At 43.6% G+C, this 23,611-nt stretch overlaps 1 protein-coding gene across 1 annotated transcript in view; it reads left to right on the plus strand.

Moving 5' to 3' along the window:
* The window catches only part of LOC145398041 (glutamate receptor-like), a 131,174-nt gene that overhangs the window by 69,661 nt on the left and 37,902 nt on the right, over positions 1-23,611 (plus strand). Inside the window, exons 5-6 of the mRNA XM_080271003.1 lie at positions 18,922-19,016; positions 19,327-19,415. Coding sequence (XP_080127129.1) covers positions 18,922-19,016; positions 19,327-19,415 — 184 coding nt within the window. The remainder of the gene's footprint in view (positions 1-18,921; positions 19,017-19,326; positions 19,416-23,611) is intronic.

Consider the following 23,611-nt stretch of genomic DNA (forward strand, 5'->3'; position numbering starts at 1 on the left):
TTACATGGCAAGATATCATACATTAATTTGACATGTGAGGTGGTGTGAGGGGAGAAGAGAAGACGAATGGGAATGCAAGGAACAGCATGGTGAAATGAAGAGGTGAGACAGGCTGTGGCACAAAAGAAGAAAGCATACAATGATTGGATGAGAAACAGGGATGTGGAAGAAGTTTATAGACGGATGAGAGAGTTTTATACAGAGAGGAAGAGAGAGGCGAAAAGATTGGTAAGAGAGAGTAAGAAGACAGTGGATGAGGAATTTGGAAGGAATTTGAGTGCAAAGTGGAGGGACTGTAAGAAAATGTTCTGGGAAGAGGTAAAGAGTGTTAGACAGGGTGTCAAAGGAGTTAGTTAGGGGGTGAAAGATCAAAATGGTAGATTACTAGTGGAGAAAGGAGAAAAAGTGAGGAGATGGAAGGAACACTTCAGAGTATTGCTGAACATAGAGAATGAAAGTAATGCGAGTGTAAGTGCTTGAGGAATGACTGGGAGAAGGAGGGATGTGAGAGACGAGAGGAAGAAATCAGTAGGATGGAAGTTGTGGAAGCAATGAAGAAAGTAAAAATGGGGAAAGCCCCAGGAATTGATGGAGTGAGTGGTGAAATGCTGAAGCATAGGGAAAAGATAGTAGTAGAATGGCTGTGGAAGATGTGCACATTGGCCTGGGAGGAAAGTAGAGTCCCGGGGGATTGGAAGTCAAGTATAATTTTTCCCCTGTACAAAGGAAAAGGGGTAAAAGAAGTATATGGTATTCATAGGGGTATTTGTCCTTTTAGTGTAATAGGAAATGTATATGGTAGGATACATACTGACAGAGTTAGGGAAATAACAGAGGAATTAGCTGGAGAAGAACAGGGAGGTTTTAAGAAGGGAAGAGTTTGTGTAGATCAGATATTCATTCTTAGCTCTTTTGTGGAAAAGTTTCTAGAGAAGGGAAAGAAGTTGTGTGCGGCCTTCATGGATTTGGAGAAAGCATATGACAGGGTGGATAGACAAGGATTGTGGAAAGTATTAAGAATGTATGGAGTAGATGGGAAGTTGTTGAATACCATGAAGGGTATATATGAAGGTGCTAAGGCTGCAGTGCGTGTGGATAATGAACTGACTGAATTTTTCTATTTGAAGGTTGGATTGAAACAGGGATGTGTCATGTCTCCATGGTTCTTCATTCTGTATATGGGAGGGGTAATAAAAGGGATACAAGGTAGGGCAGTGGATGTTGGAGCGGCCCTAATGAGAGAGGGCAGTGTTTGGAAACTCCCAGTACTGTTGTTTGCAGATGATACTGTGTTATTAAGTGAAGACAAAGGGGAGCTGCAAGGCTTGGTGGATGAGTTTGGGAGAGTGTGTAAGAAACTTAATCTAAAGTTGAATGTAGGGAAAAGTAATGTTATGGTCATCGAGAGAAGTGAAGTCAATGAATGTACAGTGAGGTTCTATGAGGAGGAAATAGAAAATGTGAGTGTGTTTAAGTACTTGGGTAATGTGATGAGTAAGGATGGAAGTTTGGCGGGTAAAGTGCTTGAAAGGGTGCAACAAGAAAGAAAGGTTGCTGGTTCCTTGGAAGCAGTGAAAAGAAACAGGGAAGTGAGCGTGGAAGTGAAAAAGTTACTACATGACAGTATTGTTAAACCAACTCTAACGTATGGAAGTGAAGCTTGGACCTTGTTGGAGGGACACAAATCAAGAGTGAGAGCAGTGGAAATGAGTTATTTGAGAGGAGCATGTGAAGTCACATGGAGAGACAGACTGACAAATGAGGAAGTGAAGGAGCGTTGTGGTGTGGATGTGGATGTGATAGGAAGCGTTAAGAGAAACAAACTGAGGTGGTTTGGCCATGTGGAGAGGATGGAGGGTGAAGACTGATGAGGAGAGTGTATGTGAGTGAGGTGGGGGGGGAGAGGGAGGGGGAGGCCGAGGATGAGATTGAGGGATGGAGTGGAGACGTGGATGAGAGAGGGGGATGTGAGCTGGGAGCAGGACAGCGAAATGGAGGGGGACAGGGCGACATGGAGGCGATTTGATTGTGGCCACTTCTTACGAGATTAAGGCGTCTGGCAAGAGATAGGTAGATAGAACTGTGTTCATACGTACCCTTACCAACCCTTAGAGAATGAACTCCCCACGGTGTCTGCTGTCTGACTGGCTGGTCACTGGCATGTGGTGCCTATCGTGTCCAGACCACATTACCAAGATATAAAGAAAACATTCGAACTTTTGATTTCGACGTCGAACCACAAAATAAAATAAAACCATGCTTTCGTGTATAATTTTTTTTTTTTTTTTTTTGTAAAGCATACATGTCACTTAAGTGTTTGTGGCTTAGATTTTGTCATACAGATTCTGTAAAAAAAAAAAAAAAAAATGCTTACTTGGTTCTGATGGCACCCTGCCGCCCCCTCCTACCGTCCCCTTTTCCCTCACGGCCCCATGGTACCTCCCCTCCCCTCTGGATCTTTCCACCTCCCACTTTGGGAACCACTGATCTAAATGAACTCTTAAGACTCCTACCTACAGGTACGTACTTCCTAAGATGAAGAAAAACTTTTATTGATAGCCAGAATACAATAAAAAAGGCAGTTCGATACTTAAGTTAACTGAACAGCGGGCTAGGAACATATTTACATTGACCTCCTTTAATATACCTAGTAAATTATTGTGATTATTACACACACACACACGCGCGAACACACACACGCGCGCGCACGCACACACGCGCGCACGCGCACGCACACACGCGCGCGCGCGCGCACGCGCACGCACACACGCGCGCGCGCACGCGCACGCACACACACGCGCGCGCACGCGCGCACACACGCGCGCGCGCGCGCACGCACACACACGCACACACGCGCGCGCACGCACACGCACACACGCGCGCGCACGCACACACACACACACACACACACACACACACACACACACACACGCACACGCACACGCACACGCACGCACACACGCGCACGCACGCACGCGCACGCACGCACGCGCACGCACGCACGCGCACGCACGCACGCGCACGCACACGCGCACGCACACAAAGATAAATTTCACTCAAAACGTACTGAGGCTAAATACAAATTATTTTTAATTTCATGATGTTAACCTTACATTTTTTTTTCATTAATTGTAGTTGATTTGGAGGCCCCCTCAGAAAACTTGGGGGGGCGAGCGCCCCTCGCTGCCCCCCCCACAAATGACGCCCCTGCTAGCAGTTCACCATGATCATCTCGAGGTTGGTTTTCTTGCAACTGTTTCATACAAAATGCTATGAGCTCATCACATTGCTCACTATCAATCACCGGCATTTCCTCATTGTCATTCAAGGTCTGAAAGCGTGTTGTGTCAATAGTATTCCACTTGGCTTTGAACTGCTTGAATATGTGAATGCTGGGATCAGAAGACCGTCCAAGGCAAATGATGAAGGACTATTGAGCAAGGATCTCAAAAATGTGATGCCAACAAGCCAGGTGGAGGAGATCCTTGTGCAACTGTTGTTGAATAAGGGTGCACCCCCTGCCCACAATCCGGTATTGCTGGCAGTGGTGTGGAATGCCATTCCTACCACACGGTCAGATATACCCCAGTCATTCAAGGTTTCAATGATGACATTGGTCATGGCCTTTCCTGTCCCTGATTCCAAACTGAGTACATTAAAAAGCTTTGAATCTCCATCACCTGAGACAAGAATTGGAAGGCGTTCAGTGACATTTCCACCTGTTACATCGGGAATTAGATTTCCATCCCAGTGCACAACAGGTGGCACAGATGGATGTAATGATATCTTCAGCTATTTTGCAGATTCCTTCCGACTCTTGATTCGATCTCGGCGGATACTTGGCTGTTGATAGTATACATAGTTGGATATTGCCCACAGGCAGAAATGGTCGCAGAAAGCAGATGGACTGCAGCACGGTCTGAAGTCTTAGTCCGATCTAAAGCAGCAGCAGCTGGAGAAGCGACAACGCTTTTTCGTGCTCGTTGGTGTTTCAGAGGAGGAGCTGCAGCCGAAAAGGAAGGACCTGCTATATGTCTATAATCGTCACTTGTTTCATCTTCATCACCAGCTGGGCTTTCCTCCAGCTCCACTATTTTCTCTCTTACTGTTCGATGACATTCCTCACCCTCTCTCATCTCCTATTCATTCTATTGTCTCTCTGTCTTCGTTCTTTCCAGTGGAGTTTGATATTAATACATCGAATAGAGCCTTGCCTCCCTTTCTCACTCAGAGCCACAACAAATTCCTTATCCTCACAATTTTTGATGAGGTCGAAGGCATTAGTGTGTGCAGTATCTATCTATCAATCTATCTATTCTATCTGTTGCCAGACGGCTCAATCCTGTTCTGGGTGGTCAAAAACAAATCGCCTCCACGTCACCCTGTCCCCCGCCATTTCACTGCCCTGCTTCCAACTCACACCCCCTCTCTCATATACCTCTCCACCCCATCTCTCCATCTCATCCTCGGCCTCCGCCTCCCTCTCCCCCCCTCCACCTCACTCACATACACTCTCTTCATCAGTCTTTCACCCTCCATCCTCTCCACATGGCCAAACCACCTCAGGATATTCATCCTAACGCTTCCTATCACATCCACATCAATACCACAACGCTCCTTTATATCCTCATTTGTCAGCCTATCTCTCCATGTGACTCCACAGGCTCCTCTTAAATAACTCATTTCCACTGCTCTCACTCTTGATTTGTGTCCTTCCAACAACGTCCAAGCTTCACTTCCATACGTTAGAGTTGGTATCACAATACTGTCATGAAGTAACTTTTTCACTTCCATGCTCACTTCCCTGTTTCTTATCACTGCTTTCAAGGAACCAGCAACCTTTCTTCCCTGCTGTACCCTTTCAAGCACTTCACTCTCCAAACCTCCATCCTTACTCATCGCACTACCCAAGTACTTAAACGCACTCACATTTTCCAATTCCTCACCATCCAACATCGGTGTACATTCACTGACTTCACCCCTCTCAAAGACCATCACTTTACTCTTCCCTACATTCACCTTTAGATTCCGTCTCTTGCACACTCTCCCAACTCATCCACCAAGCCTTGCAGCTCCCCATCGTCTTCACTCAATAACATAGTATCATCTGCAAACAACAGTATAGGGAGTTTCTAAACCGTGCCCTCTCTCACCAGGGCCATTCCAACATCCACTACCCTACCATGTACATCTTTTATTTCCCCATCCATGTACAGATTGAACAACCATGGAGACATGACACATCCCTGTAACAACCCAACCTTCAAAGAGAAAAATTCACTCAGTTCACCATCCACACTCACTGCAGCCTTAGCACCATCATACATACTCTTCACAGCATTCAACAACTTCCCATCTACTCCATATATCCTTAATACTTTCCACAATCCTTGTCTATCGACCCTGATATATGCTTTCTCCAAATCCATGAAAGCTGCATACAACTTCTTTCCCTTCTCTAGAAACTTTTCCACTAAAGATCTAAGAATGAATATCTGATCTACACAACCTCTTCCCTTCCTAAAGCCTCCCTGTTCTTCTCCAACTAATTCCTCTGTTCTTTCTCTAACTCTGTCAATAAGTATCCTACCATACACTTTTCCTATTTTACTAAAAAGAGAAATGCCCCTATGATTACCACACACTTCTTTTTCCTCTTTTCCTTTGTACAAGGGAATAATTATAACTGACTTCCAATCCTCCGGGACTCTACCTTCCTCCCAGGCCAAGCTGCACATCTTCCACATCCATTGTTCAGCATTGCACCACACACTCCATCAATTCCTGGGGCTTTCCCCAATTCAACTTTCTTCATTGCTTCCACAACTTCTATCCTACTGATTTCTTCCTGTCTTCTCACCTCCCTTCTACTCCCAGCCATTCCCCAGCCTCTTATACTCGCATTACTTCCATCCTCTATGCTCAACAATTCCTTAAAGTGTTCTCTCCATCTGCTCACTTTTTCTCCCTTCTCCACTAGTAATCTACCATTTTTATCTTTCACTCCCCTGCTAACTTCACTTCCACCCTGTCTTACTCTCTTCACCCCTTTCCAGACATTTTCTTACAGTCCCTCCACTTTATACTCAAATTCCTTCCAAATTCCTCATCCACTCTCTTCTTACTCTCTCTTACTAATCTTTTCACCCCTCTCGTTCTCTCTACATATAACTCTCTCTTCCGCCTCTCAACTTCTTCCATGCCCCTATTTCTCATCCATTCATTGTATCCTTTCTTCTTTTGTGCCACAGCCTGTCTCACCTCTTCAGTCCACCACGCTGTTCCTTGCACCCTCCTCCGTCTTCTCTTCATCCCACACACCACATCACATGCTGCACATATTTCTTCTGTGAATATCTTACACACACCTTCCACGTCCCCCATCTGCTCCAATTCATATTTGCCCAATCGTTCCTCTACTTCTCTCTTATATTCTGCCTTTTTCTCATCCTCTTGTAACCTTTCCACTCTCCTTGCAACTACTCTTTCTTCCCGTCCTTCCCTTCTTCTATTTCTCCATCTTATTTGGATCTTTATTCTGTCCACCACCAAGTAGTGGTCAGAAAGTCCACTCCCCCAACTTCTATAATCTCTTGCATCCATTACATATCTTCGCATCCTTTCATCCACACACACATAATCAATCATTGCCTTCCTTTCATTCAGTTCACCACCCACCCTTCTCATCACTCGCCATGTATCCCTGTGGATCATTTTGTGCCTGAAGAGGGTATTGGCTATCACCAACCCCCTCCCAGCACAAATGTTCACTAACGCACTGCCACTCTCATCTATCTCAGCAGGCACACCCCACTCACCAACTATTCCATCCACCTTCACATTCCCTACTTTACCATTCATATCACTGATCAAAAACACTCTCTCATTCCTTCCAAACTTTTCCATGCACACTTCCTCGTTTGTCCAGAACTCTTCTCTCACTGTGCTTGCACGATATTGCATTGGCGCATACACACACACAATCGCCCACATTTGTATTCGAACTTTCAATCTTACCCACAGAATCCGTGACCCAACTGATCCATACTCTCTTATGTTCTTCTTCCATCTTTTACTCACAACTATACACACTCCTTCTTTGGCCCTCTCATTCTCACCTACTCTTGCACATATACCCCATCCATACTCCCATTCTCTCACATTCTCACCTCGCCATTTAGTTTCAGTTATTCCACATATATCAACTTTCGCACCCTCAAGCACCTGGACACTCTCTCTCTCTTTCACCTCATCATTCGCACCTCTTACATCCCATGTTGCTATTACAATGTCCTTTGCCCGGTCATTGGTCGTCATCTTTTGGTCAGTCCTTGTCCGAGGCTTCTTGTTCGTCTTTTTAGTTGTTTTCCGGGGAGGGTCACTAACCCTCCGCCAACCGTTTTAGCTGCCTTGTACTGCAAGCATGGATACTGGGGGAATATTCTTGAAAAAAAAAAAAAACTACCCCCAGAAGCACAGTATCAAAGAGATCTTTCAACTGCTCTTGGAAGTTCTTTCTCTTCTTTTCCTTTTTTTTTTTTTTTTTTTTTTTTTTTTTGTATTCCGGCCCTTACTCTTCTCCAACTTTCACCATGCCTTACAGAGAGTTTCAATTTTGGGCATATGATTCCGTGGCCCTGATTCAGGAATGCAAGTGTATCGGTATACGGCTAGCACTAAATATCGTGCCACCGCTAGCACCAATAAAATGTATCGTTGCACTGCTGGCCACCAATGTAGCCGTTATGGGTAGCAGTTGACTACTTATTAAGTGTTCTGCTGTATAGTATAACTAGACCACCGTGTTGGATCGACGACACTGTCTGTAGTACACGTCAGCTACTCGCCGTCACTGCCCGACACTTCCCACCAAAGGTCCTCTGCCACGAGAAGGTGGAAGCTGGTCTGTTATTAAGTGGTAGCATAAGGTGACAGAAATGAGCAGATTAAATCTCTCTTTATTGGGTACAGAATAATATAACTGCGACCCGAGAGGTATGTAGGAGCGACACCACCTCCCTTTATAACTGTAAAACGGCCTCTCTGACGCTGTACAGTCACCGAGCCGGACAAGGGCGCGGTGCTGAGGTCAGCTAAAAAGTGAGGTGCCGAGCATTACATATACTCTGGGCTTATGCAAAAAGTAGAGATAAATGACAACTCTACTAACACATTATACACCTCTATAAAATGGTATTAAGTACATTCACATATACCAACATAATAAATGGTTCCCCAGGACTTTACACTTACGCACAATTCAGATATCTTATCACTTCTCCTAACCTTCATTTTAAAATTGAAACAGGGTGGCCCTTGTGGTCTACCATCCACCTTCTTCCTATACCACAGCTAACAGCGAAATGATATTTGGTTGTTCATCATTCACACTTCATTACACACTGTTGATTATGACTAAACAGCTTTAAAAATTATTATGTAAAATGTGTGATACTACAACTTCATATGGAAAAAGATGTTGACACCAGAACATCGCTCGGCCATACCATAGACGTCCTCGTCGACATTGTTGTCCTAACTACCGTGTAGCCTAGCCAGAGTGTCGGGTAGCTAACTATTCAGGAACATCCACTTGCAATCTGCGAGTACGGACACGTGGTCTCAGTGGGTTCCTTAATTGGCGCCTTAAATAGTAGCCTAAAACACAAACACAGGACAAGACCACAATAAGTAGAAGACCAACGCCAGGACCAAAATAGGAAGGAGAAAGGTATGAAGGAAGATAGGACAGTACATAAGGCTCTAAATCAGTCCTGTTCAGGTGAGAGAGGAAGGTAAGCTCCTTTACTACATGAGACAGCCTGTTCACATTCAAGGAAGTAACATTGAATGAAGGTAAAAAGGGTCGTAACTGGGATGAGAAGTTCACTGTCAAAGCTAGATGATGCTTGCTAGGCAGAACTGCTATCTCTTTACTGTGTAACTCACAAAAATCAGGTGCAACATAGTACCTCTTTACTGTAAGGAATTGATTCTGTGAGGCACAAATCACAGTTACATCCTCTGTCTCAAGAAAGTAAAAGTACTGTTTCGCATGAATATGAACATGGAAAACTGACTTCAATTGAATGGGTTGGAAGGTGCAACGTTGCAGAGCAGAGGAAGTATTTGTGTTCAACAAGGCCCTCTTACGCTCCTCTACCTTTAATGGTACGAAGACAAAATGCAAAGCAGGACATACATGGAGATCAAGAAATGAGGCCTTACGCTTCTCAAATTCATCCACAGTCGTTTCTGCTACATATTTCTTGTCATCTGAGACAACTAGCACCTCTGGACCCTCTTCAATAACAACAAGTGTATTATTAGCAGTAGCAAAAGGGAAGGAAATGAACCGCCATGCCTGGTATGTTACAGCATTCCTCATAGGTACCAATTTAAGGATGCCTACATGGGTCAACTGGGCCTCTAACAATGGGTAATAATATTCCAGTTGACTCAGATCAAAGAGTGGCATAAGTCCATGCTTCCACATAGCTATATCAAGTGCATTTGTTAGTATATTAGTAGGCAGTAATAAAGCATTAACCCTGTTCAAACTTGCATCGATTAAGCCGTCCACCATATTGGCTGCATGCTTCTCCAAAGCAGTGGTTGACTCGTCGAGAGCATGTAAGTACTCAGCGAATAACACCAAGTTAGCTAGGGTTAGTAGATTAATTTAGATGTTGTTCACAAGCTCTACTAGATGGTTGGTAGTCCTAATTATCTCGTTAGCTTTGTTAGTGAACTCATCTAACTGTTTATACACATGCATGATTAATCTATTATTGGCTTTAGGGGCCAGAGTCAAGTCATGCATCTGTCTACCCAATTGCACTACATCCTTATCTAATGCCATACCAAAGAGTTATCCAAGTCCTCTCTTAGTACGTGCATGGACATGCTTGGAAAGATCAGAGTGTATGTTAGGTAAAGCTACATGCAAGTTAGTGAGCCTGTCGGTGAGCCTGTCTATATGCCTAGTCTGAAGCTCAACAAAGCTTCAGTGTCAGAGTTTGTCAATCGTGGGTTTCGATTAAACATCTTTCCCACTTCCAATAGTTGCTGTCCGAGATTCGACAAGCCCTTGGAGACCTTCTTGACAATATCTGGCGTTTGGAGATAGCCTTCCATTGGATAGTAGACGCATACTGCATCTTCCACTACCACGACTTCTCCAAGTGGGCTCTTCAGTGCTCCTGGCATTAACGCAGTCGTGTCCATGTCCGATGTCGTTCCATAGGTCCACCCCAAGCAACGCACGAGGAGTTTGAGCCACAGCCACATTTTTTTTTTTTCTGCAAGAGTAGATACTCCCTTAATCACTCTTGTTGTGGGATCGTAGCTTGCTGCGATACTCTTGGTTAGGGACAGGTACGGATGACGACATAGACTGCGACGAAGACAGAGGGGACAACACATCAGACAATAGGCCTAGCTCTTGACTTACTAGTTTGATCCTATCAGCATATACTGCCTCCTGAGTTCCATTAGCTTCATCCTTTATTCTATAAGTATTTCCACGTACTCGTTCCACAACGGTATATGGTCCGCGGAACTTAGGTCTGAGCTTGGAAATTCTCTCAGGGTTGTGGATTATGACCTTCTGGCCTGCCTGTAACGTCTTTTCTTGACTACCTTTGTGTTGTTTCGCCATCATCTCCGCTCTTGAGGCTTTTAATTTTTTTCCGTACTTCACTGTGTATAAATTGGAATTTCAACAACTGTACCTTTGCGTAGTCTTCTTTGTTGTCTACTGGAGTAGGAGGTCCAGCCAACAAATCGTAGGGTAACACTTTCTCTTCTCCATAAAGGATATAATGAGGAGACTTCTCAGTTGATGAATTTTCTGAGGAGTTGATGGTCGCCGCTACGTGGTAACCAGTCTTCCCAGTTATCCTCCTGATTTGAGGTTATTACTGGTCTAAGACTTCCAGTATCTTCCTGTTTGTTCTCTCCACCAGGCCATTGCTCTTAGGACTGTAAGGCGTTACAAACTTGCTTTACTCCATACATACGACAGATTTCTTGTAACACCTGGTTACGAAATTCACTGCCATTATCGCTGAGCAATACCTTAGGTGTAGAGTATGGACAAATCACTGAAGTCACAAAGCGTGCGCCACCTCCTCTGAAGTTTTCGTCTGTAAAGGTGCTAAAACAGTGAATCGTGAGAAATGGTCCACTGCCACCAGTACATAACTTGAACCTTGAAGACTTCTCGGCAACGCTAAGAGATCAATGGAGACTGTATCCCAGGGTTTTTCCGGTAGAGGATACTCTAAGATGTGAGTCTGAAGTCCCGTCGTTCCTCGTATTTCCGCGCATTTGACGCATTGACTGACGTGGGCTTCTATGTCCTTCCTCATGGTCGGCCAATAGTATTTCTTTCTCGCCTCACGTATGCATCTATCGCGACCGGGATGACCCGCTTGAGGTACGTCATGAAGTAACTGTAGCACGGCTTGCTGTAAGGTAGCAGGAACAACCAACTGATATGCAGTGTCCTTCCCTGGGGGTTGCTTATAAAAGACCCTGTTGAAGATGGAAGTGAGTCATTGGTATTGGGAGTTCAGGTAGACAAGTCTCGTCACCAGACTCCAAGGCATAGATGACTTGAGACCACATCGCATCATTACGTTGTTCCGCTTTTACCGTGTCTGAGGAATACTCAGCAAGAGCAACATCCTCGGCTATGGTAGCAGCAATGTTTCTACTCAATGCGTCGGCTACAACATTTTGACGGCCTGATAAATATCTGACCTCTGGATCAAACTCCATTACCTTGCTAAACCAACGCGCAACCTTACCATGCAAGTTTTTTTCCTTTAAACAAGTCGCGTATGGGTGCATGGTCAGTTAAAACAATTATCCGGTAGCCAAAGATAATATCCCGGAAATGTCCTAACGCCCACACGACTGCTAATGTCTCCAAATGTGTCGTCGAATAGTTCTTTTCTGGGGGTCTTAATGCCCTACTAGCATACGCTATGGTATGTGTCTTTCCTTGCTCATCCTTCTGCTGTAACACCGCTCCCAGACCCAGACCTGAGGCGTCCGTGCACAGATAGAAAGGTTGAGTATAATTAGGAAACGCTAATACGGGTGTTTCTGACATGGCTTGTTTGAGCTCGTTGAAGCTTTTCTCTTCCGAGGGTCTCCATTTCCATGCAGCGTCCTTCTTAAGTAGCGTTGTTAAAGGTGATGCTATGATGGCATACCTGTGGACAAAACTCCTATAAAAGCCAGTGAGGCCTAGGAACGATCTTATCTGATCCTCGTTCTATGGTGTAGGAAAATAGGTCATCTAGATACGCTAAGACGTCTTGCCCTAACATCTCGCCAAACAATTGGTTTATCATCCGCTGAAATGTTAAAGGAGCATTACTCAGTCCAAAAGGCATCCGGAGAAATTCAAAGTGCCCACGGTGAGTGCTAAAAGCAGTAATGGGACGCGACTCTTCGGTCAGCTCCACCTGCCAATACCCTGACGCTAGATCCAGACAAGTAAACACAGTATTTCCCTTACCTAATGATTGAAGTAAATCTCGCAGATGCGGAATCGGGTAACGATCCGGTACTGTTTGTTCACTTGCCGAAAATCCACAACAGGTCTCACACCACCGTCCTTCTTAGGCACTAGAAAGAGTGGTGCACCAAGGCGAGGAGGAAGGCTGGATAACTTCATCACGAAGTGTCCTTTCAACTTCCTCATCCACTGCTTCCCTTTGGCTGTGCAGTAGACGGTATGCAGGCACATAAACTGGATTTGTACCGGGCCACAAACCAATATGATGCTTCACCCTATCCGTCCTACCCAGCTCTTCTCCTGGAAGTGCTACTACGTCGGAAAATTCTCTAAGGAGGGCTAGGAGTCGTGTTTTATGGTCTACATTACCCGTGACCTTCACATATTGCTCCAGCTGTTTTTCCTTAGCCAGACGTACGGGTTCCGACTGAGTCCTTGCTCGAGATGTAACTACAGGAGAGATCACCGGCACGTCGTCGACTTCCTTTATGGGGGCACCATAGCACATCAAGTCGCCTATATAACAACCATCTCTGAGCTTAACTGCGCCACCACTCATATTTGCGATGAAGAGGGGCGTCTTCTGGTCTTGGCCAACGCTAGTCAGAGTCGATTCCAGCGACAATGCCTTATGTTTTCCCAGTCTCAGTTAAGCATGCTACATCAGTTCCCATCGACACGTCAGGTACTCGGACAGGAATTTTACAGACAGTTTGACTGGGTAAGTGGTGATTACCACTCACTTAGCCCCGACTTTCTTCCAGTCCATACCCTCCGCTTCGTGTGCATCCGGGGACTCCCTTGACGCTTCACTTGTCGGGGTCACAACTGGTTGGACGGCTCCTGATTGGATGCCAGTTCCAGTTCGTGTTGCCGAGGGATTAAGGCCTATCATACTCCTCCATGGTTTCAAAGCCTAACAGCCCATCAGCTGGCAGAGGAAAATCCTCAACCACATAAAACGTAGCACGTAACACAGGAGATCGTTTATCTGCCCTCAATGTCAACGGCACCTGGCTTACAATCTCATTCTACTCCCTTTCACACCTGTCAACATTACATCAGGTGGTGATAATGTCCAGTTTGTTAGAGGCATTTCACCTTTAAGTCTTTCCAACGCTTTACTAGAAATAATGTTTGTACATGACCCTGTATCTACGATCAGGGACACTTGACCTTTCCCTATGATCCAAGGAATAGATAATAAGTCCACCTTAGTAATAGCTGCCACACACGCATCGGTGGATTGTACTATTTTAATTACTTTGCGCGCGGCCCTAAGCTTCCCCCGAACTAGCTGGGTTCCCTAGTTTCTTCCTCTTTTCAGTGACAAAGGGGCAACAGTCCGTCTCATGAGGACAATGCCCATGTATGACATACCATCTTTTCACCTCTGGCTTAACAGCCTTGGTTCTTTGCTGTGGAGAACTAGTAACTGTATCTCTCCAGCCCGAAGTTTGCAAGGCTTTGCTAGCTTCTGCATAGCATATGCCTGCCTTCGCCAAAGCCTGACTTTCAGTACAGTTAGGATGCTGCTGTACTATATCAGTAGCCAGATTAGGTACAGGTATCTGCCACAAAGGAGAAGGGTTAGTCTGACCTTGCACGCCCATATTGTTAGTCATGCCCCAGGTATTTGGATAAGGACCCTGGATTTGCATGCCAATATTAGTATTCATGCCCCATTGATTAGGATTCTGGGTTTGCATGCCAATATTAGTAGTATTCATGCCCCATTGATTAGGATTCTGGGTTTGCATGCTAATACCATCTGTGTTTATACCCCATGCATTTGAAGAAAGAACAGAAAATAAATTCTGTCCAGAACCTTGTGGTGTACTAAAAATATCTGAAGTATACACAGGTATGTGAGTGGTTGTAGTACTATCACTAATGACTGGATTTTGCATATCCTGAGTGACCAAAGGTACTGTTGTAGTCTCAGCTTTCACAGTCTCCTCACTAGGATTACCCTCTAGCAAGACTAGTGGCCATTTTGGATCTAACTGATTGCTCTGGGACTGTTGAATAAGTATGACCAGAACGCAAATGCAAAACGTTCAAATCCTCATCCTGTCCTTCAGAAATATCCTCATCACCTTGATCCTCAATATGTCCTTCACTCATTTAATATGTCTGAGCACTTTTATTTGATGTATCAACCCACTCATAAAATTCTGAGTCTAGTGGGATTGGCTATCTCTATTTCCCTAAATTCTACGTCCCCACTTCACTGTATCCATCTAACCTTGTCAGTAATATTCCCCTCCCATATACAGGAAGATAAACTGACATAAAAAAAAGGATAGTTATGGTAAGTGACAGAAAACGGGACACATATAATACACAGAAAGTATATTTATTTCAAGGGAATTCTGAGAAACCTTTATTTCCACTCATCAACTAACTAACGTGTGTTGATTCAAGTGTGTGTGTGTGTGTGGATTAATGCATGGACTCTACCTAGATATGAAAGTCCAGGATGATGTTCCACATTCCACGTTCCACACTCCACCAGACTCCTCGAACCATACACGGCAGCCCGCTGGGAGTTAGCAAGCGAGTGGTTCGCTCTGCATCACGCCTCGCAGGACGCCACGACGCGCACACACAGCCCACGCCCGCTCCCCTCGACTGTAGTTGCTAGAAGTCGCTCGCTAGTTGATCCACTCCTCACCGCACTGGCTTGAACTCTCCTTATCTCGCCTCTCGCACACGAGACCGAGATTCTTGCCAGTTTGCGTTTGAAGATGGAGATATCTCGCACACCACAGGGCGAGATAACTGCCAGTTTGTGCTTAAGATAGGAATCTCGCACTGGCAGAATAATGGGAGGAATTAATATTCACCACTCCAGTTTATCTGCTCCACTTAACTCACTAGTAATTAGTCCCCTTACAATAGTAGAGTAAGATTTTCTGTTTCACCTTCAGGAACGAGCGATTGCAAGGGTTACTGGTTCACAGCATAAATCCCTTTAGCACGTATCGTATCCCACCGCTGCCACCAATTTAATGTATCGGTATACGGCTAGCACTAAATATCGTGCCACCGCTAGCACCAATAAAATGTATCGTCGCACTGCTGGCCACCAATGTAGCCGTTATGGGTAGCAGTTGACTACATATTAAGTGTTCTGCTGTATAGTATAACTAGACCACCGTGTTGGATCGACGACACTGTCTGTGGTACACGTCAGCTACTCGCCGTCACTGCCCGACACTTCCCACCAAAGGTCCTCTGCCACGAGAAGGTGGAAGCTGGTCTGTTATCAAGTGGTAGCGTAAGGTGACAGAAATGAGAAGATTGAATCTCTCTTTATTGGGTACAGAATAATATAACTGCGACCCGAGAGATATGTAGGAGCGACACCACCTCCCTTTATAACTGTAAAACGGCCTCTCTGACGCTGTACAGTCACCGAGCCGGACAAGGGCGCGGTGCCGAGGTCAGCTAAAAAGTGAGGTGCCGAGCATTACATATACTCTGGGCTTATGCAAAAAGTAGAGATAAATGACAACTCTACTAACACATTATACACCTCTATAAAATGGTATTAAGTACATTCACATATACCACCATAATAAATGGTTCCCCAGGACTTTACACTTACGCACAATTCAGATATCTTATCACTTCTCCTAACCTTCATTTTATAATTGAAACAGGGTGGCCCTTGTGGTCTGCCATCCACCTTCTTCCTATACCACAGCTAACAGCGAAATGATATTTGGTTGTTCATCATTCACACTTCATTACACACTGTTAATTATGACTAAACAGCTTTAAAAATTATTATGTAAAATGTGTGATACTACAACTTCATATGGAAAAAGATGTTGACACCAGAACACAAGCTCTCTCCCAGAATCCCCCAGTTCTTCAGACAGAAAACACGCTGAATCCTTCAGTGTTTGTGTCTGTTCACATCAGGTAGAGAAGTCGCGCTAACACTTCGCCACAAGAAGGTAACCAACTTCGAAGTATTTCACTTGGTTGGCCAACAAGCCAAATCTTTGTTGCGCTCCTGCTATTCATCACTGGCGTTGACAATTTCACTTCATAGTTAATAAGTGCTTAATAATAACTCAAAAGGCAAACCCCTGAAAAAAGAAACACAGATATTGCTAGAATGTAGCCTCCAGTGAAGTAAAGAAAACCCTTTTCTCAAATAACAAAAAAGATTATTATCACAACAGTAATTTTCCTTTTTAGGCCTAAACTTTGGATAAGATGCGGCACCAGTAAATATCATCCATTTCTGCTAAAATTTGGTGTCTCAACAGTTTACACCTAAACTCGCAATATACGCTGCCGGCAAAGAAAATATTCCAGAATTAATATTCCCCCTTAGTAATAAGGACCACCCTAATCTCTCTCACTCACTCTCTCTCTCTCTCTCTCTCTCTCTCTCTCTCTCTCTCTCTCTCTCTCTCTCTCTCTCTCTCTCTCTCTCTCTCTCTCTCTCTCTCTCTCTCTCTCTCTCTCTCTCTCTCTCTCTCTCTCTCTCTCTCTCTCTCTCTCTCTCTCTCTCTCTCTCTCTCTCTCTCTCTCTCTCTCTCTCTCTCTCTCTCTCTCTCTCTCTCTCTCTCTCTCTCTCTCTCTCTCTCTATGTATATATATATATGTTGCTACGACTCTAAGCTTTACTTTCCATCCTTATAACCATCTGATCGCGTTGGCCCAGAGTCATAAGCAAAAGAATGAACCACCTCAATTTTGGCGTTCACTAGAACAGGTAATTTTAAAGAGGTTCAGGGGAAAGAATATAAATATTTAACTTTCTTTAATAACAAAAAGAAATTTACGCCATCTACGATACTTAAAGATGAGAATTATGAAAACCCAAAACCCACTTAATATACAAAAGCCAAAAAAATATTAACCTAAAATATTACAATCATGGATTTCACTTAAAGCTAAAGAAAAAAAAAATAAAGATAAAGAAATTGGAACTGCAATATGAATTCTGGTTCACTATAATTCCGAGCTTATGAAATACAGTATAAAATAAAATTACCACCCACAGCCGACCAAAAAGAGACAAATGCTTAAATACAATTACAATAATTATCTCCAACCGTTATACATTACCAGTACAAGTTATCCACAGCAACACACTTCTCTTTTATCTATCAAACCTCTATTGGTAGACAAAAGATTCCGAAACACCAGGCTGGAGATGGATTACACAGGTGGAGTGACCTAACCCCGGCAGTAGATCTGAGTCAACTCCCAAGCCTAAGGTTTTCCCAGCCTAGGTAAACTCTGACTGGGGATTCATACAAATTCCGTCTCCATGGAGTCGAGGCCTCAGCCAATATTCTGTGCGCTGATAATTAATGAAGCTTCGAGGCAGCAGATGGAGAAGAAAGGGACGAAAATACACTTCCTGGGGTTCAAAGTTTCGGCGTCGTTCTCAGGGTTTCAGGAAACAGCTATTCCCGAATCATCCAGACCAGACCGTAACAATATATATATATATATATATATATATATATATATATATATATATATACAGAGAGAGAGAGAGAGAGAGAAGGTGGGGGGATTTGAGCCTTGATGACCGCTTCTTTTATTCTGAATAAAATCTTGCGATAACATTAAGAACAAGTAACAGATTACGTCTCCGTACCGAAGAAGTTAAACATACTCACACTATCTGGTTTACTGTTTCTTTGGATGTTATTAATAATTATGACCGTAAGAACAGGACCGTAAGAAGCTTGGATTCAATGAGATGGATGTAAAGGCTGGGAGTGCTGGATGCTTAGGCTGGGACCGATGGATGACTAGATTAAGACATGTAGAGGTGTGCGGTACGTAGGAGGACTACTGGGCCTTGAAAAGCAGGCTGTGAAGCCTATGCCCAGAGTCGGTCACATAAAAAAAAAAAAAAAATACGACCCACTGATGCCTAGGTTGGGACAGGTAAATGTAAAGGATATGGCTGTACTATGCTAAGGTTAGAAGTAAAATACATTGTTTTCATGGATTTATTAGGTCACATTGAGTTTGGCTTGTACATTACTCACAAAAACTGCCATTAGGGATACAAAGGTCAGTATCGAGGCACGTCATGTATGGGAATAGTTTATTACTTTCACGGTTAGCATAGGTCCCGTTTGTAGGTCATATTCCAAGTGGCTTTGGAGATTTCATAACACTTCATCCTAAGCGATTGGTTTGTACATTGCATCTCAGTATCCTCTTGTATGTTATATTTATATGTTAAAACGACAATGATGACATACAATAAAACTTAAAATATTTTATGCAAAATCAATCACTGAGATGAAGGTGATAAGAGGTCTACAATGCCACCAAAAATACGGTCTTGCAAAGTCTCCATAAATATCTACAACAGCATATGTATCGTGACGTTACAGTCGTGGTGTTCACTTCTGATGATGACGGTGGTGGTGTTACTGGCTACAGTGGTGGTGCAGGCACTATTCCAGTATATGCCGCAGCACGACACCAGGTAAGACCAACCAAGTCGAAGATGTCTTCAAAATCTGAGTTATATATTTATAATTATTTCTTCTTAAAGTAACCGAGATTTTTGTCCTATTGAAGCCAATTTCCAGCACTTCATTATCAAAGTAAGGTAATACTTCGGCTCTTCATCCATTCCAAAGCACTTCTTCCTGACTAGCACCATATAAAATGCTGATCACTGCTATAGCTCACGTTCAAGATGGAGAGATGAAAATTTAACTTCAAGTTAAAGTTGCATAGTTGCATTCTGCCGTACAACACTGAATATGTACCTATATTGTGTGTTGTTTCAGGATGGCTGGTAATGATGGTGGGCAATGGGGCAGAGAGAGAATTTGGTGGACTTCAACCTTGTGGACTATAGGAGCTCTGCTGGCACAGGGTAATTCTCTCTCTCTCTCTCTCTCTCTCTCTCTCTCTCTCTCTCTCTCTCTCTCTCTCTCTCTTTCTGTCAGAGCCACTGTCTCCCAATAATCCCTTCAAAGTGATGACATCATTTGTTTCTGGTTATTTACTCTTAGAGATTTTATCAATCCTGTGAAGCAGGATGGTATCATTTTCTGCAATGCTGTCTGTTCTGATGCACTAGACTCAGGCTGTGTGTGTGTGTGTGTGTGTGTGTGTGTGTGTGTGTGTGTGTGTGTGTGTGTGTGTGTGTGTGTGATACCTTAAGCCCTTGTCACATACGTCGCAGGATATTTTTCATTGTACGAAAATCTAGGGCCATGATGGTGGGGTGGGCTCTTATGATGCTAGAAGTATCATAGTCTACAATCTTAGGCGCAGTCACAAAGGAAAATCATGTCGTGCGTCCGTCGTGGGAAAAAATTGGGACTTTTAATCGTACGATTATCCTGCGATTGTCTTGCGACTTTCGTACGTTTGTCGTATAATGGTTTTTTCGTCGTGCGATTGTCGCAAGACAAAATAACCATCGTACAAGCACTGCAGGACCATCGTACAGCAATCGTACGTTATTCTTAAGACGGTTGCAGGGTATAAAAGGCGCCCGCAGGCTCATGCTCTCTCCTTTCTCTCCAAGATTTGACAAGAGTTTCTACAGGTTTTATAAAAATTTGAGAAACTGTGATAAAATGTTACTAAAAGCAAAGGCAAAGGGAGGGGCAAGGGCAGGAAGAGGCCAGCTGAGGAGGAGGAGCAGGAGGTAGTCCCGGAGTTGGTTGTGCAGGAGGCCCAGGAAGCCCCAGCCCCAGATGAGGAGAAACCAAATGGCCCAGATGATGACGGTGATGACGATGACGATGATCAGGATGACGATGGCGAAGCTGGCAAGGGCGGTGGCTCAATCGGTAGAGAGGTGGCCTGCAGTCCTAACGGACCCAGGTTCGAATCCCGGCTGGGGCAGGGAACAGTTTAAGGATTTGAATTTCACTAAATCAGGCTTTACTGATCTACCAGAAGACCCGCCGACATGTCGTAAAAATACCCCCGCTAATACCAATACACCAGTCCTGTATGAGACAGCCCTAGCATGTATTCAATATGGACGGTGGGTGTTAGCGCCGAAGTGGTGACATGTAGAGGTGTATGGTATGTAGGAGGACTGCTGGGCCTTGATTGCAGGCTGTGAAGCCTATGCCCAGAGTCGGACACATAAAAAAAAAAAAAAAAAAAAAGTTCAAGGCAACGAAGGAGCAAAAGTCATGACTGATAGGTGAGTGTTGCACGACGATATTTTTGTCTTGCGATGTTCACAGGATTATCGGAGGATAATCCTGCGATAATCCTATATCCCACGATAGTCCTGCGATAATCATAAGACTGTCCTACAACATGCGAACAATTATCGTACGATTTTGAGGGCGTTGGAAGACCCTAAAATTGTACGATAATCGTACTCATGTCCTAGGACAGTCGTACGATTATGCTACAACATGGCCACTAGCGAAAAAAATCCCATGACAAAATTTTTATTTTGGTCATGACCATAACCCCACGACAGGCCTCTATGATGCTATTTTTCATTGCAGGACACCCAAACATCGTAAGACAGTCTCACGACCATCGAATGATTTTGCCCTGTTTTCTGTCATGGATCCGTCGTAACACCATCCTGCGATGTATGTGACAGGGGCTTTACCTAAGCAAAAGGGCATGCATGTGGTATATGATGTGGTTCATAGCATAGTGATACTGTGGTACAGTCGCCCCAAGAAGTGATGGCAGACTTTCAGATTGTTTCAGTCACTCTGCACTGCCATTTGTTCAATGAAAACAGTGAACACAAGGTAAAAAATTTGTGCCTTCATCACGTACTCGTATTATCAAATAAAATATATATTATATCCTGCTAAGATTTATGGAAAATGAATAAGTGGAGGCAATGATGTATTAGAAGTTAACGCTTAGATACGTTTCCCGATTTGAACGAATGTGTAATATATTACCCCGCACACAGTGCGCAGTAAAACCCCGTGTTCCTGATTTATTTGCTTCCCAGGATTTCAAATACAGATGATCTTGTTTCTAAGACCCAGTAAGGAAAATTCTTGTGACTGCAATACACTACCCATTTTCAAACGTTATAGTGATGATAAAGCAACAAGGCTGCCACAATGAAATTATTCTTAATAATATCCTACCTGCGGTAGCAGCAGGACCATTCTGCCTTTTATTACTTGTCTTCCCCTCGCTTATGATCATAGTTAGCTTCTTTATTCACAGTTGATGCTAAATTATATTCAGTTGTAAGGAGGAATGACAGATTTTGCTCTTCTCTAGTACACTAGAGAACCAAATCTTGAGTTTATAAACTCTTGCAGTGCAAAGGCACACACTCTTTGCTCTATCTTAACGTCATATCTTTTTTTTTAAATAAACCGCTATGCCCTGCTTAACTGAAAATTCTGATTTGGAAGTTTTGAGATCAATGATCTGTTTATGAACCTTTGCATTTTATTACTCATGGTAATAGTTTATGCACTCAGGATGCTAGGCAATGTCACAAGTTGTCATTCTCCAAGGTGCTTCTACTTTCGGCAAATTTCGAGGTTCTTTTTTTATATTTCATTCACCACAAGTCCTCTGGCTAATATTAAATCATCAAGAAATTTCTCGTAATGGAAAACTGGCCAAATGCAGTGTCATAACTGTGTGTCTTTGAGGAAAAGTTCTCCTTTGTGCTTGTTGATCAAAATATTTAAAATAGCCCACAGACTTACACCGCCTTCCCGCTTTCTGTCGTTGTCAGACATGGAGACATTGGAAACTTTTTTTTTTTTTTTAATAACAGAACGGAGGAAGGAAAAACGAATGAGTAAAAAAAAATAATCCATACACCAGATTACTGGTGTCCTCTGTTCATAAACTATCTGTAACCGTTAGACTTGAACAGTTGTGGGTTGAAATTTGGAGCGAAACAACTCTGGGGAAGCGAGTTCCAGAGAGATGCAGTTCGGGGAATGAAAGAATTCTGATAGGCAGAAGTTCTGCAATATGGCTGAGTGACATTCCAGTCATGAGCGCTACCAGATGCCCGTGTAGCACGAGGGAAGGCATGGAGAGGTGGCACCATGGACGCAACTTCGTCTGAGCATTTGCCAAAAAAATATCTGTAAAATAATGCAAGGGAAGCAACATTCCTTCTTACTTGCAGAGGAGGTAGTTTATATGAAATGGCAGGGTTGTTAATGATTCTAACAGCTTTGTTCTGAATTTTGTCTAGTTGTCTTGATGCAACCTCTCCACAACCATTCCACAAGGGTGAGCAATATTCAAGCTGAGAGCGCACATGACTTATAAATCATAGCTAACTGCTCATCGGCGCAGAAGTTACGGACTCTGTACAAAAATCCAAGTTTCTTTTAGGTGGTTTTAGCAAGTGATCTGACATGGGAGGTCCAGCTGAGGGCACTGTTAAGTGAGACGTCAAGAATTTCAATACTTTTGGAGATGGGAATATTAGTAGCACTGAAGGTAATGTAAGAATCTGGCAATATCTGTCTATTAGTAAACTGTATATATTTAGTTTTACTAGCATTAAAAGAGACAAGGTTGTTTTGTCCCCATTCACTGATTGTAGATAGATCTTGATTTATGGAGATGGCTGTACTGAGTTGAGAGGTAGAGATATTAGACTTTGTTAATGGATGTCTGAGTGTGAATGAACTATGTAGTGTTGAGTCATCTGCATATGAGTGAATGGGATTGTGGGTGACAGATAAGAGATCATTAATATGAACCAGAAATAGGGTTGGCACCAGAACTGATCCCTGCGGCACGCCGGCGTTAATTCAGTGGAAATTGGAATATACATCATCTACTTTACTCTTATTTTCCTGTCACTAAGATATGAAGAAATCAAAGAAACGAAAGACGTTGGTCCATAGCAAGGGAGTTTGGACAGCAGGGAACGGTGCCATACTCTGTCAAAAGCTTTAGAGATATCAAGAGCTACTGCATGAATTTCTCCAAAAAGATCAATTGATTGATGGATGGTATGAGTTAAGAGATTGAGTATGTCAATGGTGGATCTTTCGTGGCGAAAACCATATTGTTTATCACTAATTAAGTTGTTGGATTCAAGATGTTTAACAATGTGCCTATTAATTACAGTTT

This window comes from Coenobita brevimanus, chromosome 44 (genome assembly GCF_032717465.1).
Source record: "Coenobita brevimanus isolate Jiangsu-jjx chromosome 44, ASM3271746v2, whole genome shotgun sequence".
In the NCBI taxonomy this organism is placed as follows: domain Eukaryota; kingdom Metazoa; phylum Arthropoda; class Malacostraca; order Decapoda; family Coenobitidae; genus Coenobita; species Coenobita brevimanus.